This window comes from Dunckerocampus dactyliophorus, chromosome 19 (assembly GCF_027744805.1).
Source record: "Dunckerocampus dactyliophorus isolate RoL2022-P2 chromosome 19, RoL_Ddac_1.1, whole genome shotgun sequence".
Classification (NCBI taxonomy): domain Eukaryota; kingdom Metazoa; phylum Chordata; class Actinopteri; order Syngnathiformes; family Syngnathidae; genus Dunckerocampus; species Dunckerocampus dactyliophorus.
The window spans coordinates 7,176,115-7,193,218 of NC_072837.1; the positions used below are offsets into that span (position 1 = coordinate 7,176,115).

Consider the following 17,104-nt stretch of genomic DNA (forward strand, 5'->3'; position numbering starts at 1 on the left):
CAGAAGAAAAAGAAAAAGCCAAATTTAGGGAAAATGTATTTTTACTTGGAACAATATTTTTTTTTTCCATCCATCCCTTGAAAATTGGGCAAATAATTGCAGCCATTCCCTCGTTACTGGCACTATCAAGCATAGTTCCTGGTAAATTACAGGGATCACCGTTGAGGCATTGTTCCACACTAGTCTGGTGCCTGACGTGGATTGGATGATACCACAACTTCTACTGTACATCTTGCTCAAATTCCTGCACAGGTGTTTAAACACCAAAGCATTAATGCAGACAAACAGCTTTCAAAAAGAGGCAAGAGCAATCAAAACCCTCCTTTCAGTGAGTTTTTATGCATCACTGATGAAGCGCTGCACTTATTTATTTATTTTTTTATTTTTACCATCGAGTCCGATCCTTCTGGATGGAGCAGCTCCGGTAGCTTTACAGTAGATGCCTTGGGGACTTGCTGTCTCATGAGAACTTCTTCACTGTTGCGGGTAGCAGCACAGGCTGGCAGGGGATGAGAGGAAAGAAGGTGGGCCTCTTCACTCTCACACTCTCACTCTCACACACTGCCGGGGCTTGTCGCCTGCGGCTCCTGCGCCTGTTGGTGAAGAGCACAGCTGTCAATCATGTGACACGGTGGTGCTGACATCTCCTGACAGCTCACCTGTACACACTGTTCTGCTCACTTGCTTACAACAATAATGCAAAGGCATGCCTTCTTAAAGTGGAAATGTTGTTTCTTTTGCAGCAAAGCCGAATGAGAGAGGTTGGAGTGTCAACAGTTGTTCAACTAATATGCGCTCATGATCAAAATTCAAAGACCAGTTGAAAAATTGCAAGAATTTATTATTCTATTATTATATTGATCACAAATCTGTTTCTACTTGACGGACTTTCACCATTTAAAGACTCGTTTGAAGTATGCATTTTCGATGTGAGCCGAAAGGGAGAGTCTGGCTGGTTGTGTGGTCATCATGTTATGCAACCTATTATGCTGCGTTTGCATTTACTGCGTCCACAGACTCCCGAGGGTTGTAGATGGGGGGGTCTGGTGTTCCTTTTGATCAGTAATATAATTATTGCCGTGGGGTGTCCTAATTTTTTACATGACTATAAATGACATTTGTGGCAGCGCCCAGTGGGTTTTGTGGGCAATGACTTATGGACGATTAGTTGCTAAGTCCCATCCGTTGGTTGCTGATGACCATGGTTTTCAAGATTCAAGATTCAAGATTCAAGAGAGTTTTATTGTCATGTGCATGGTAAAACAGCAGTTATACCATGCAATGAAAATCTTATTCTGTTCATTCTCCCAAGAAAAGAAAGAAAACACAAGAAAGAATAAGAACATAAGAAACATAAACACATACACATAAATACCAATAAATTAAGCAACAAAAACAGAAGAGACATTAATACAATAAATAATACAAATAAATAAATAAAGTGCTATGAGTGTGTGCGTGTGTTGCGTGTGTGAGTGCTTCGTTGAGGAGCCTGATGGCCTGTGGGTAAAAGCTGTTTGCCAGCCTTGTGGTCCTGGACTTCAAACTCCTGTAGCGTCTGCCTGACGGTAGGAGTGTGAATAATGAGTGTTGTGGATGTGTGCTGTTCAACCAGTCTTGGTCAAATTTTCCAGAGGTATGCTTGTCAGCCTCCCAAAGGTGTGTTCCAAATTCCGTGGTGATTTGGCTAAACCCACTGAAGCTAGCGTGAGTGTTATCTAGGGTGTATTGAGCTGTGGGAGAATTTCAAGTCAATTCGACTGATTGGGGTCAAACAAACAGGTGTATTCCCCCAAAAAATAATAGCCAAGATCACACAATAGGGTTCGTGTTTTGCCCATTTTTTTACGCTGTTGTGTGCAGCGATTGAGGACAACAAGATCTAGCTTGCACAAACAAATATGTCATGTGAAACAAAACAGTCATGTGAAAAACACCCTTAGGACATTTTACAACATTATAAAATCATAATGATAAAAACACATTTGTATAAATAAGCTTCACTCACAACATAAATGCCTTAATTAACCCAAATAGATGCCAGGTTCATTTGGAAGATGAGTAACAAAACACATACAGTATGGCAACTATATGAGGAACATTAGGTTTGAGATTAGTTAGCTTGTGTTGGATGGTATTGAAAACCTGTCACGAGCAATATTTCCTCTAGCTTGTGTGTAAGTTATGTGTTTAAAATAGGTAGAAAGATGTGAATGGAAAAATCCGAGTTATATATTTGACTTTTGAGCTGAGCTACGTCAGTCACATTGTGTTCATTGCACGTTTTGTGCTTAGACACTTCAATAAATCATAAAGTGATTTATAAATGACCATGCAGCAACGTGGAGCCACCAGTCCAGTTACCTTGGCCTTTTAATAGCTCATGTTGTGGAAAACCGAGTTTTTTTACATGTAATAATAATGGATTAGATGTTATATAGCGCTTTTCAAAGCGCCATGATTCATTCCTCAGTCACACGCTGGTGTTGGTTATCTACATCTGTAGACACAGCTGCCCTCAGGGAGTCTGATGGAAACGTGGCTGCCACCACACATTCATACGCCAGTATGGGCACTGGAGGCAAGGTGGGTGGAGTGTCTTGCCCAGGGACACAACTAGTGCCTGGTTGGAGGGAACAAGGATCGAACCGCCATCCTTCCAGTTTCTGGACGGCCCGCCCTACCTCCTGAGCCACTGCCACCTTAAACATGTAATATCTAGAAACATGTACTGATTTTACTTTGGAGGTCAGCTTCTATGATGAAGATGAACAACCAAACCAAAAGCTATGGCACCAGACAGACTAAATGATCCTAATGCATGGCCCAAATGAGGAGTGTATGGCGGTACAACATCATCTTTCTCTCTCTCCAGTACAAAATAAGAGCTGATTTTGTAACACACCCTTTGGTGTCCTATTCATCTGAGCTGCTGCGAAAAATGCAGAGGGCTAATTAGGTGCAAAAGTACTGATTAGCTGGGCCACTCTGCTGAGGACAATCGTCAATGAATAATTCAAGCTCTCTCTCCTGTACACAACATCAATGTCGTTCCCGCCACGCTGCTGTGCATTCTCATCTCCAATTTCACTCCGCCGTTGTGAAATGAAGTTTTTAAATTTTATCAGAAGACATGCTGGAAGAATAATAATTGTTTCTACCAGCTTTGCACCAGGATTGAATGCCTTCTTGGCAGAGTGCCTCCCTACATCTTCACTGTCTTGTGGGCAGTACGTTTAATTAGTTCTGCTCCAGTAACCGTCTGTCTGTGTCCCTCTGTCCCCCAGGATACGGCCATGCGGCCCCCAGCACAGATGGAGGGAAGGTGTTCTGCATGGTCTATGCTCTCCTGGGCATCCCTCTCACCTTGGTCATGTTCCAGAGTGTGGGTGAACGGATTAACACCTTCGTCAGGTATCTTCTCCATCGCCTGAAGAAGTGCCTTGGCATGAGACAAACTGAGGTCTCTATGTTCAACATGGTGACTGTCGGTTTGATATCCTGCATGATCACACTGTGTGTGGGGGCGCTGGCTTTCTCCCACTTTGAGGGATGGAGCTTCTTTCACGCCTACTACTACTGCTTCATCACGCTCACCACCATCGGCTTCGGCGACTACGTGGCGCTGCAGAACAACCACGCTCTCCAGAACAAGCTGGACTATGTGGCCTTCAGCTTCATCTACATCTTGACGGGATTGGCTGTGATTGGAGCCTTCCTCAACTTAGCCGTCCTGCGCTTCATGACCATGAACGCTGAGGACGAGAAAAGGGATGCCGAGCAGAGGGCTCTACTCGCTCATAACGGCCAGGCAGGCAGACACATTCACTGCTCCATGGACCAAGCATCCCCTTCCTCTACGGCGTCAGGATGTGTAGGAGGGAGTGCAATTGGAGGCGGCGGGGGAGGAGCCGCGAGCCGGGGTCTGCGTAATGTTTATGCCGAGGTGCTCCACTTCCAGTCCATGTGCTCATGCCTTTGGTACAAGAGTAGAGAGAAGCTGCAATACTCCATACCGATGATCATCCCACGTGACCTCTCCAACTCTGACAGCTACATGGAGCAGGGGGAGGCTTTCTCCAACCCCCTCCACTCCAACGGCTGCATGTGCAGTCTGCAGCCCCACTCAGGCATCAGCTCAGTGTCCACTGGTCTGCACAGCATCAACGTGTACAGGAGACTCAATAAACGAAGGAGCTCGATCTAGACAGGACGGCATGCTCTGAGAAGCACCTTGTAACCTGTTTCATTTTCTTTTTCAATGATGTTTCATTTGTAAAGGAAAGCAGCAGAATATGTGCATTGAATCCAAAGTGTGCCAGATCTTCACTGCATACGATTATTTCTGCTGCTATTGACTCTTAATTGGCGGTCTTTGGTGGATTGGATGATTGAAGTCATATCAGTAGCAAGAAGCAAGCAAGGCATGTTGATAAGGAGGATGCGGAAGGACAACACACAGGCTCAAAAGCTTGGCACATCCCCAGCACGGTCACACGCCTTCCACTCCTCAACCGGGAGTTATTACAACACGGTTGAGTTGGTCACTCGAATGCAAACAGCACGGCCAAGCTGATCCCACTTTGCAAGCCACCCAGTCTCTCTACTACCAAATTCTGGAGATTGTCGCCGATCAACACCGCTCCGTGGGCTGGTGCTGCCGTCTTGGTGAATCAAGTTTAGTCCCGGGCTGTGGAGATATGGGATGTCCATATATCTCCCTGAGATCGCCTTCAATGATAGAAAGCCTCGTTTTTCCAGTGATGGAGATACCACGCCACACCATCACATTACAATGAGGCACCTTTGGCGCAAGTCAGGGCCTTTGAGTATGTGAAGCTCAAAACAAGAGTCAATAGCAACAGCAGAAAAGTCTGTTAGGCATAGGCAGCAAAGATTTGGCACGTTTTACACGGGCACAGGGCACATACTTGACTAGCATGCTCTGAATCACTTCTGACACTTTCCAACGGTTACTTCCTTGACCCACAGGTGAAAACCTAGTGAAAAGGGTCAGGCTTAATGATAGAGTGGGAGTTTCAAAGCCATTTCTTTCACAGACTACAGAAACCTTTACTGTAAACGACATGTACAGCTTATTCTGAACCCCTGACATTTTACAGTTGTGTAATTTGTAATGTATATTGTTGGGCAAAAATGGACAAATTATACTGTGAGATGAGTTTTTCAAAGGGAGCACACGGCACTACATGTAAATATCACCCTTCTGAAATCAAATGATTTTAATGAAGTTTCCATTATTGCAAATAAAAAGTATGGTTGTATATATTTTACACATTAAGATTTACATATTAAGACACTTTAATAGATTTAGTTTTTCAGTAGACATGCTAAATAAATCTGAGTGTCCTTTCCTTTGTGTCCTGTTTAAGCCCATTTCGATAGGCTTCATCTTAGAGATACAGAGATACTTTATGTTAAAGTTACAAATGATTGTGCGTAATCACATACGTCGTGGAGGTACGGGACACTAGCGACTGTGTTTTCAATCACTGGACCTCCTCACCACTCCTATCAGACCTCACAGTTTTATACAGATTGATTTATGTTATCTTGGTTTCTTCTTCCACGTCTGAGTTGTATTTACTCATCATGTGTTCTTGCATAGCAGCGCTTGCGTGTGAACTCACTTTGTACATAGTAGAACCACATATCGAATTCACTGCTGCACCTTAGAAGATTGTTTTATGCTTTAGAACGCTGGAATTCAGTGTGCATTTGTTTCTTTTTCTATAGAAGCCACATTATATTTAGTTTTATAAATCATGTGCCCTAATGGTTTCATTTCGATGATTCACTTTGCTGTTGATGACTGAGATTACTGGTAGTACAACTCAATGATAAATGGCCTCCGAGTTTGAACCTCATGCACTTGGCTCAAATAACATGTCAGACTATTCCAGGTCTTCAAGCAGTGTCCTTCTTTTATCCTTCAGTCCTTCTGATTGACTTGTATCGCTTTATGCGTCATTTGTTGCATGTGCTTTCTTATTCTGTTCCTGTACTCTCGTCACATAAGAAATTCTGACACATCTATTTTTCTACATGAAGATACTGGTTATCTGCAAAATACTTCTGACAGATGGACTTCAGTCAACAATGTGTGGGACGATACTGTACATTTCCACAATGCTTTTACTTTATTCCGAATAAAATATTTTGATTTAAAACAATTGTTCGTGTCGTGCAGTCCTTGTTATCGGTTGAGTGTGGCTATACGGTCATCATGGATGGTCTGGTGGTTGACTTTCCTGATTAGTGTGGGTTCAGTGCCCACTCGAAGATGGAGCGAATGTGAATGGGTGCCTGTCATTCACTCCTGATGAAAATCGAATGTACATTTTGGATGTTGGATCTTAAGGAAGTTCTAAGTTCTTCAATGCAAAAGGAAGAAACGGGAGTGCGACAACAAAACATTTCGAGCAAGCAGTTGATTGCAGTCATAATCACCACTGCATGCTTTATGTACACATGCAAGAGAACGTCCGACAAACTTGAAATGTCCATGCATGAATGGCTGAGCACTTCCTTGGATTGGAGCTATGGCTACTGAGGTCTTGCTGCCGTACATCATACCCACGCTTCGCATCTATCGCCAGCTTCAGTGCTTCCAGTGGTAAACACCTGATAACCAACAAGCTGTTAAATCGAGGTATTGACTGATTTTGAAGACAACAGGTTAGTCACTAACCTGGCGGTACAAGAAGCGTGATTCTCATCAGCAATGCACATTTTAAGCTCCATGCCTGCAATCAATTATCATTCTTTCCCAGGAAAAACCAAATGAGCTCTTCTGGGAGGCAGCAGACCATGTTCGCAGGAGTAAATGATGAATTGCCGTGTGATGGCCTTCCTTCGCTTTTTGTCAGCATTGTCACGTCTGCATGCGCGGTGTTCACCTCCCTTTGCATCTGCGTTCCATTTGGTTGGATTTCGGCCTACTCATTTTTCACAGGAAAAACGCCTGGCTGCCTGGACCGTTATCTCTCAAGCCGAGAATGCCATTAATGGTCTGCTCCACTCTCTTAATCACACGGAGAGGAAATGTCGTCTCATGTGCTGAAAGCTGTCTCTCCAGCGATATATCGAGTTATTATTATGCACAGACATGTCACAATAACAGATTGAACTTCATATACTGTAGTTTTTCAGTCAATGTGGGTTTTTTTCATCATTTGAGGCACTTCACTGTTAAGCAATAAAACAGATATCAATACTGTCACTATGAGAAGTGCACAAGTCGAAATCGGGTGAGTAAATTAATCATTAAACCAGAAATGATGATTCCGATGTAAACTGTATAGGCAGTTTTCTCAAGGCAACCGGACTGCTCCAGTTGCCTTAGAAAACGTTTTGCCTCTCATCCGAACGAGCTTCATAAGTTCATGCTCAAAGACTAGGTGGGGCACGCACATGCGCATGCAAATATTGCAACACTTCTTCTCAGCCGCGCGATCCAAGATGGCGGCATAAGCAAACCGGATGGTATTTTGGACGCTAAACAAGCCAAGCCAAAGCCAAAATTTTTGCAAAAAAAAAATTGGTTGTTAACCGGAAAAGGCGCTAAGCGGGGAGGATGTTGACCCAGGTACCACTGTATTTTAAATATTGTGATAGAAGTGTCTAAGAGGTGCTGAGACTATGTTCATTCAATTGTTTTTTACGTCGTATTTTGCTTGCAATATTGTAACAACCCCGCCTGTCGCCCAAAGTCAGCTGGGATAGGCTCCAGCATGCCCCCGCGACCCTAATGAGGATGAAGCGGTAAAGAAAATGGATGGATGGATGGATATGGCTCATCTTTATTAGATAAGAATCATTTATATACTGTAAAACTCTCATGTATCCAATACAGGACAAAATATACTCATTTTAATGCATTTATTATGTAATATATTATTGTTAATAATGCATATCTATATGTAATTCAATCAATAGTTCAATCTATTCATAATTTTGGTCATATTTTAAACATGAGAAATTAGAGGCTGGCTGGTTCTTGCATTCAGGCTCGTCACTGTCTTATAGTGATGATAACACAGGAAGCAACAAGTCTGGCTTGCTAGCTTCCACTGTTACATGATACACCCCCACCATACGCCTAATGCTATTTGTGCTAATTGGTACTGGTACTGTACATAAAGTGGACATGTTTTTGTTATTTATGGTCACTGATTATTATTATGACTGGATGTGTCTATTATGTCAATGCGCTTGATTTACCGTACATGCAGCCAAATAATGTGTGTTTATAAAAACTAGAATAGATTGGATTGAACTGAATGGCTAATATATATCATTTATTAGAATATATATACTTAGTGGTCTCTACATTGTGGCTTTTTCTGGGTTAATTTATTTCAAAGAAAACTGCATGCAGCAAAGGGAATACTGTAGGATATCATCTTATGTGATGGTCTGACATTAGCGCTGTTGCATAACTGTGACCTCCAGCTCTGCTGCCGTTGACTCGGGTACAGTTCTCCCCCTCCTAGCATCCACCTCCCATATCCTCTGTAATTATTCTGCTTGCACGGCTTCAGACATGAAGCCAGCTTTGTTACCAAACAAGCTGTTGGCACTTGCTGAGATGTTCCAACCCCATCAGCTGAGAAGAGAATGTGCAAGAATTCTTGCAGGAGCATGTAGAGTGACGCCTAAAGCAATCTTACTGATTTTAGTACGTGTAAAGCAATATTTACACAGACCGACATGGAAACAAATAAAAACAAATTTACTTTAATCCGGAACACCGGCAAAGTACACTTTGCTAACTTGTGGGCTTATTTTTTTCTACCATAATCACGTGACGGAGACAAATGTTATGTGTGCAGAGCAGTGGGGGAGCCAGACATTTTTCATTATGGGCGACCAAGGTGAGACCATTACTCACATAGGGGTGGCAATAAGTTCATACCTGAATTGTCTAGATGTCCCGTGGGGTGGCTGGAGAGTGACCAAAGGTGGCTACAGCCACAACTGGCCACCCTGTAGCTCCGCCATTGCTTTTGGACCGTCTATCAGACCAATTAATAGCTGAGCAGCGTGCCGAGGGCATGTTTTCAATGCACACTTTCTACATTCTGCTCCCCATGATGGCGGCAGGGCATAATACAGAAGTGGATTGGCACTCCTGTTTTAACTCTAGACTCCTTGGTTTACATGTCCGCTCACGCTGCTGCAGAGAGCTTCCGCTTTTAACAGATTTATGTGCTGAATCACGCTTCAGAATTTAGGTCAAAGCCAACATAGTGAGAAAAGTTGACCAGAACCGACCAAAGTAAATCATGGGAAACCTACCTAGTTCATGCAGGACGGAAAGTTGTGTGCTGCAGTGAAATGCGCCCAAGGGAAAACGGCGGTTAGGCTATACTAATGTTCTGCACCACAGAGCCGCGTTTGTCAAAATTGGCCCCCAGCCGTGGGGGTGACCCCTGGCCACCACGTAGCTCCGCCACTGGTCCAGAGGTACAGGCGGATGCACTCGATTTTCAAAATAAAACTTGCTTCTGACTCTTTTGTGGGTATACGCTATAGTGTAAGCCCTTTTCTTAGAAATTGCATTAAAAAAATCACCAAGAGCTTTCGGTCAGCTTTGTGGCAATCGTCTAATTTGCATAACTGGCCATCAGGCATTTGCATGTACTCGTAATGGACGCTATAGGAGAGGAATAATATTGTGGGAGACAAACAGTGAATAAAAACCATGAAAAGCACAACACACATGTTTAGAACTACAAATACATTTTCTCTGTCGATTCTTTTTCTTATTTTTTATGTCACAAACATGATGGAGCAGCCCGTGAGTGCTTTGAGTTGGGGGAGGGGCCTACAGCAGCACCCGCTGCTTGTTGAGAAGAGCGAAACGTGCTTTCATGTCAGAGTCTCTGTTAGAAAGCCCGCTATGTCTTTCTTTCATTAATATTGTTTTTTTTTTGTCAAGTATTAAGATTTCACGCTTTGTTCGGCGGTCCTTGAATGCACCACAGTTGATGCACGATGAGACGCAAAAATGAAAGCTATACATAACTCTCTCAGACGCTACGGCAGCTTAATAAATCGGACAAACATCTGTGTTCTTTCACGTGAACATAGCTATCGCTTTGCCACGCTAAACCAGTAAAATCCCAGGAGAGCCGCTCCGTTTTAATCTCTAAAAGTCACAAATTCATTCCAAACACATTTGTCGCGCTTCAAATGTATTTGTAAACAAATGAATGGGAACCACTGGGTAAGACACTTTGTTGTCTCATCATGACGATCGATATCGTGTCCATATTGTGTCAACTTTGCGTGTGTGAAAAAAAACAATTGTTTCACTTTGCCTGTCAATTTTTTGATATCAATAAATTGCAAATGAAACTCAGCAGTGTTAGCTTCTAATGTTGTCGTTGTGTCATCATTAGTCATCCTTTCTTGGAGGCCTTCTCCATTGTCACAACACATTAGGTTCACAACCCCCAAAAAAGCAACGCCCTCTTGTTGTAGAGGGCTACAGGCACGCTGCGTCACATGTGTCCACCCTGAAGCCTAAAGGCTGCTTTGACAGCCAAAAAATAATAATAATGTATTGTTTTGCTTTCTGAACAACTTGGGCACATCGTGTATCATCCTCTTGTGATACGTTAGTATGTACAGTATGTCAAGTAGGGACACGATGAGAAAAATAATAGTGTGAAAGTCATATTTTTCAGTGAAAATACTGGTTTTCATCATACTTTTAGGTAATAAATAGAATAAAGAAGATCATTTTTTTAAATAAAGTTGTCTTCTTTAAAACACTATTAGAGCCTTACTGAGAAGATACTGTAAATCTTAATCATACTGTACATGCATTTACCGGAATATTTTAATAAGCGGTGCTGAAGGTTCTACAATGTCTGTTTTTTTTGGGGGGGTTAAATTCTAATTTTAGAATGTGCCGTTGGCCAATAACAGAAACAGCCGCTGGCCTCAAATGGCCCCCGGGCTGCAGTTTGGACACCCCTGGCGCCTGGTTTAGAGCTGTGATTCCGGGATTGGGCGAAAGGAGACTGTGGCATTTGCCTGCCAGTTATAGCCAGGCCAAGACAGAAGAAGAGTTGTCGGGCCACGTTGGCTTTGAAGTGTGGCGCGTGAATTGCTGCGAGTTCAATTGTAATTATCGTGATTTGATGTTGCTCGGGTTCGTCTGTTACACGGACCATGTTTGGTATCGCTTAGATTGCAGTTTTACCTTTTTTTTTTCCTACAGAGAGAAACAAGAACAACAGCAACAACAACAATTGCAACGACAATAACAGAGCAGCAGAAACAAACAGGACGACTAATCAGCAACAGCCACAGTGATAACACTGCATTGAAACAGTCATGCATATTAGTGGTAATAATAGTAATGAAATGATTAACCATGATAGGGAAGAGAGTGACAATAACTGTCATGTACACAATTGCAACAACTATAATCATATTTCCGACATCACCATCACTGTAATAAAAGCAACAACATAATAACACCCTGGATAAATGAATGAGTGATGTGGGGAAGTACGTATGCACTGTGAGTGATCATGTGTACGCGTGTACAGGTGTCTTGGTGTATGTGTGCAAGTCTTCATGTGTAGAAATGTGCACGTATGCGTGAACGTGTGATTGTCACTGAGAATGTATGAAAGGAGAGGGACTGCTTCCCACCACCCAGCAAGCCTAGCCCCACACAGCCACGCACGGGGCGGGCAGAACCAAGACTGACCCCAGACCCCCCGGGAAGACCAGCAAGGGGCCGCGGAGAGGCAAGCCCGACCAGAAACAGGGCACCGGCAGGCCGGAGGACAACCAACCCCCGAGACCGGAGAGAGATCACACCCCACAAAGGCAGACGGACACCGGGGGCCACACACCAACGGGCCCCACCGCCAACCGGAAAGGAGCCCGCGCACAGCCGGGAGCGCCATCTTCACCACCTGGAGCAACATTCTTACTAGCCTGGAAGAACCGGCACCAAGCATGCCCAAACCAAAAATGTCAGAGCTACGCATTACTGAGGCATTTTTTCACATTTTTATTTCTGTTTTAGCTCTGGTCTTAAACGCTTGCTCAGCCGATGAACAGCCTACGTATTTCAGCTGTTGTTGTAATAAAATGTGTTTTTTTCCCACTCTCATTTCTTCATTTTGCATTTTGAAGCCACTTTCGTACAAAATGTAAATTCTTGCCATTTTTGAACTGGTGTTAAAATGAGTGTGTTACCCAATGAATTCATGTTAGGTCAGCAGTTGCTGGTCTCAGACTGTTGTGTTTAGGTTTGTGTGGGGAATTTGACATTAACTCCTCAAAAGCAGGACTTTTTTTCACCCCGAAAAATCACAAGACACATTTTTTTATTTAAAAAAAATATATTACTTTTTGAAAGATTTTTTTTTTCACAGATTGCTATACTTTTTTATTAAATAAAAATAACAATAACTGCTCATGGAAAAAAAATACTGGCATTCGTAAAGGTAGAGGTTGTGGAAAATGTCAAGACGTGACTGAACGAGATATCACATAGCAGTTTTCCTCCCAGTTTCAATTGCGCCGTTTTATCTAAAAGAACCGCTCAGAGGCTCAGAAATGTTTCTGACTTCCACAGAGATTAGCGTCATATCTGCAATGCTGCACCGGTGTCACTTGTGATTAGGTGTCCTCCGAGATGATGTGCAGGAGAATTTGCCAGGCCTCGTACAGCCTGCACTCCTAGCCATGCTGAAAAGACACTCAACAGCTTGCTGATCAGAAGAGATTGGAGCCGCGATGATTATGCTGCCAACCACACAACAAGGCTTGTGTCAGGAATGTGGGAATAAAACATCAGGAATGACTATTCATCTTCTCACAATTGTTTTATGACAGCAAAAATAGCACCGTTGTTCAGGTATATTGCACATTCCTGATTCGGCAGTCATGTCTTCCCAAATTCACAGATTTTTGGTCAAAGTGTATTTTTGTCCCAAAAAGAGGAGCTTTTGTTCCACAGAAAACACAGCTCATTCACCATAAAGGCTGAATGATACCACAGCGACGTTTCGGTATTAAACTGGCCCTTCTGACGGCATTTTGAGCCATTTCTAGCCCTCCGGCCAGGGGCGAGCGCTTAACGTGCAATTCTCCACTGAAATTCTAGGGGCAGCATTTTCTGGAGCGTTTATGTGTTCATGTTTGCAAACCTTTTCGCTCGGATGCTCTTCAACTTCAGACGCTTTTAATCAAGCATCGAGATTTGGCGCTTTGTTCGGCGACTCTGTGTGGTTTAAAGTTAATTGAAGGATGAACGTTGTGTAATTATTCAGCCCTGGAAGAAGAATGCTCAAATAAATCATTAAAATACACAAATGTGTTTTGCTTTGAAATTAGGCGCTATTTCCCCTCCGAGGTACCAAAATAACATCAGCACTGTGTCACTTTTAGATCTGCTGCTGGAGGCAGATGCTGACTTTTGATGAAGCTGATGCCGTTATCATTATCCCACAATGGGAACACAAGCCAGGTCAGGGTTTAGTGCTCTAAACTGCACGTTGGCATGCAGCAATGAGGGGTGCCTGTTAGTGGAAACATGGCTGAAATCGCTGTCGTCTGAGAGAAAAGAGATTAAAACACGAACCCACATTTCTAACATCTTTGTAGGCTACACTTTGATGGGGAAGAAAATGCACAAGATGATTTTCACACCAGGTGAGTTTGAAGAGGTCGATTTTCTTTGGCATCTCAAACTGACTTCCTACATTGCGGCCCTCTTTAGAACCTCTCGAGGGGGTGAGCCGCCTTCTAAAGCGACATGTTTTTGACGGCCTTTGACCACACGGAGTCGAAAGCGAGGATCGGTCCTGGCTATTAGCACTGCTGGAGACCGAGTTGCGTAACCAATGTCGGCCCTGAGTGTCTCACGCGTGGTCACGACAACTGTCCTGGTGTGTTGCTGATACAGTAGATAATGGTTGGAGAGCAGGAGTAGACAGAAAGGACGGTGGGTCAAGGGTCGGACGTCATCGCGTCACTTCAGGATTTTGTCATCTCCTAAAATGCATCGAGGTTTACTCAGCGTTATGAAGCATTTTAACAACTTCCTGCCTAAAGTTAAGTTACTGTGTGAGGTAATAGGTCATATCGGGCACTAGTTGGAGTGGCTGACATTGTTTTATTATTAATTGTGGTCCAGACTCAACATATTATTGAGCATCTGTTTTGTATGCCTTACCTATTTGCAATGCATTTTTGTTGCTCCATTGTTCATTTTACTGTACTCTTTGTGTCAATATATACAGTCGTCCCTCGTTTATCGCTGTTAATTGGTTCCAGACCCAACCGCAATACGTGGATTTCCGCAAAGTAGGATTCAATATTAATAAATGTAATATTTTCATAGTTAGAGCATAGAAAAACTGTTCATGACCTTCTAAAAATGTTTTTTTTTTACATTATTAGAACCCTATAAACATGAAATAACACCCCTATAGTCACCTTTATACTTATTACCTAATATAGTAGACATGATAAGCAATAATAAGACATAATAACTCACCGTTAGCATTGGGAAAGTTCCCCGTTCTCGTAGTATCTCAAACGCATTGTGACGTTTGTCACTTGATTGACATATTCATGCTAGTCTGACATGCATCTGCCATACATTGACGTACACTCTGACAGCACTGCTGGCGTTGTTTACGTCACATTGTGCATGCATGGCTTTTGCGAAGGCATCTCTTAAGTGACACAAGAGACGGCCGCTGCTTTAAACATAGCAATACTGTATACCGAGCTAATTAGTTAGCCTTCAAATTATTTATCCTAAACGTCAGAATGGGTTTGAAACCGAGTGAGGAAGAAGGACAAAATAAGGAGGCAAAAATGTACCACTTCCACACGGAATAATAGGCCGTCAACCACGAAACAGCAATCATTTATTAATGAACTTTTGAAAAACTGTGATAGAGTGAGGGAGCCGTCATGTAGTGAGGGATGACTGTATGTTTTATTTTTTTGTTACAAAGTCAAAATGACACGGCCCGAGTCACCTCCAAAGTTGGGCGGCCAAAAGTCAAACAATTTGGAGTTCAACCAATAGTTTCAAAAGTTCAAACCATCATCATCCATGCTGCGCAAATGCCTAGGAATTCAAGCAATACACATAAAAGGCCACTAGGGGCAGTATTCCTCCGCAAACAGCTCCCTCTCCATTATGTGTCTGTCAGGCTTCATCACAGCCATCCACCTGATGAACAACTGAATCCAAGCTGATTGAATCCAGCCAATAAACATTTAAGCATTATTGTCCCTGATTGTATTGCATGGGAAATCAACGTACCATACAATTTACATGCCCAAGCATGGCAATACTCATCCTGCTGATTTATCTGTTAATTAACCCGTTTGCTCTTGATCAATACAGCTACAGCACTCAGATGTTTCCTGACAACACACATACTTGCATTAATGAGATGCACTGCAATGTGATGAGGGATGCCTGTGGGATCAGATGAATAATTACGTAAACAAACCAGAATCCTGTCATGTCAGGCCTTGTAGTCGTTGTGAGGAAGTGACGTGAAAGCACAAATTGATACCACATTATAAGACTAAAATGGCACTCATCGATGGCATGAATGCGAGAGTGAATGGTTGGTTATCTTAATGAGGCCTGTGACTGACAGCTAGTTAACGCCCAACGACCCTGAACAGGTTAATGGGTTAAATGAATGAATGAATTATAATTATAATACGCAATACTACAAAGAAGGTATCATACTTTTTTTTTTAGCTAGCAGCTAATTACTAAATAGATGTATAGTTGCATTTTATAAATGTATATAAACAAAAGAGATAAACGCGACACAGGACACCTAACCAGTAAAACACACACAGGGCAACTGCTAGTACTACGGGGATGATAAACAACAATTTATCGTGGCGCTAAACATGTAATTCTAAAAACTATTTACAAAAAGGTGTCGCAAAGCATGCTGGAAACCTGGAAGCACTTGAGCGACGTGACAATATTTTATGTATTATTTGGTTTGGGCATATGTTTCCCTATGGAAAGAATGTATAAAACAGTTGCAGTTATATGACATCCGTGAGCGGGGGATGCTGAATTTGCAATTAAAATAACAGCAGAGACGACGCCAGTGAAATGTGTAAAGTATGCACAAGTGAACATTGCATGAGCAGTGTTCACTTGTGCATACTGTAACTGCAGTCAGGTCTGTTTAAAGCACGGTGCAGGAAGGTGGGCAGCAGTCGCACGAAGCTGTCATGTGACATGTCTGAAGCCTGACAATGACAGTTTTTGCATGCGCGTCAGCACTTGACAGTAGAGATGTGCGAAGCAGTGGGAGCAAAGAGGTTCTGCAGTTGACAGAGAGTTGTCATGACACTTCTGCAAAAGGCACTTGTGATTAAGTGTCTGTCACCAAAATCATGTTTAGGCGTGAAACAAGAAAAGAGTTGTAAATGTGCAACACTCCGGGTGTGCTTACTTTGCCTTACATTTGCTTGTAATTGACTTTATCGCACATCTTCAAATACTTTCAGGCCATTGGTTGTGAAACAAATTAATTACTTAATATGTTACTACAAGTAGAAATTGTAGTAATTGTAAAAAAAAAAGAAAAAGTGCGCGCACTTAAATAACACTTACATGTGGTCTTTGTCTCCCTCTGCTGTTTGGCAGCAACTCTATCTTGGTAGATTCAGGCTTCTGTGTAAAAATGAGTTTCATCTTTACACAGACGTACAGACGTAAATGACCGGATATTGTTTGAATGGATGTTTACAGGGTTGAGAATATATAGGCCATAGTTAATATTTTATGTTAGTATATTTGATAGAAACACCAAACGTGTGGCTGTAACCACCTCAAACTGCATACAATAGTTGAAACAAATAACAGCGATGTACACTGCCGCCTACAATGTGATATAAATGTTATTTAACTTCAATATACAAACATTGTAATCTTATTTTATCACAGTCATTGTATGGTAATTAACGATCCTTTCGACAAACTGAGTTCCGACGCACCCTGAATGGGGCGTGTTGTTGTAGCTGCGGTCACCTGACTCTTGAGTGT

At 42.6% G+C, this 17,104-nt stretch overlaps 2 protein-coding genes across 2 annotated transcripts in view; both read left to right on the forward strand.

The window, feature by feature from the left end:
* The window catches only part of bpnt1 (bisphosphate nucleotidase 1), a 69,403-nt gene extending 66,021 nt beyond the window's left edge, over positions 1-3,382 (forward strand). The window contains exon 10 of the mRNA XM_054760972.1: positions 3,288-3,382. The gene's annotated coding sequence lies outside the window, so the exon portion shown is untranslated. The remainder of the gene's footprint in view (positions 1-3,287) is intronic.
* The window catches only part of kcnk3a (potassium channel, subfamily K, member 3a), a 30,508-nt gene extending 24,314 nt beyond the window's left edge, over positions 1-6,194 (forward strand). The window contains exon 2 of the mRNA XM_054760970.1: positions 3,288-6,194. Within this exon, the coding sequence (XP_054616945.1) occupies positions 3,288-4,207 (920 nt within the window). The 3' untranslated portion in view covers positions 4,208-6,194. The remainder of the gene's footprint in view (positions 1-3,287) is intronic.
* Positions 6,195-17,104: the final 10,910 nt, after the last annotated feature.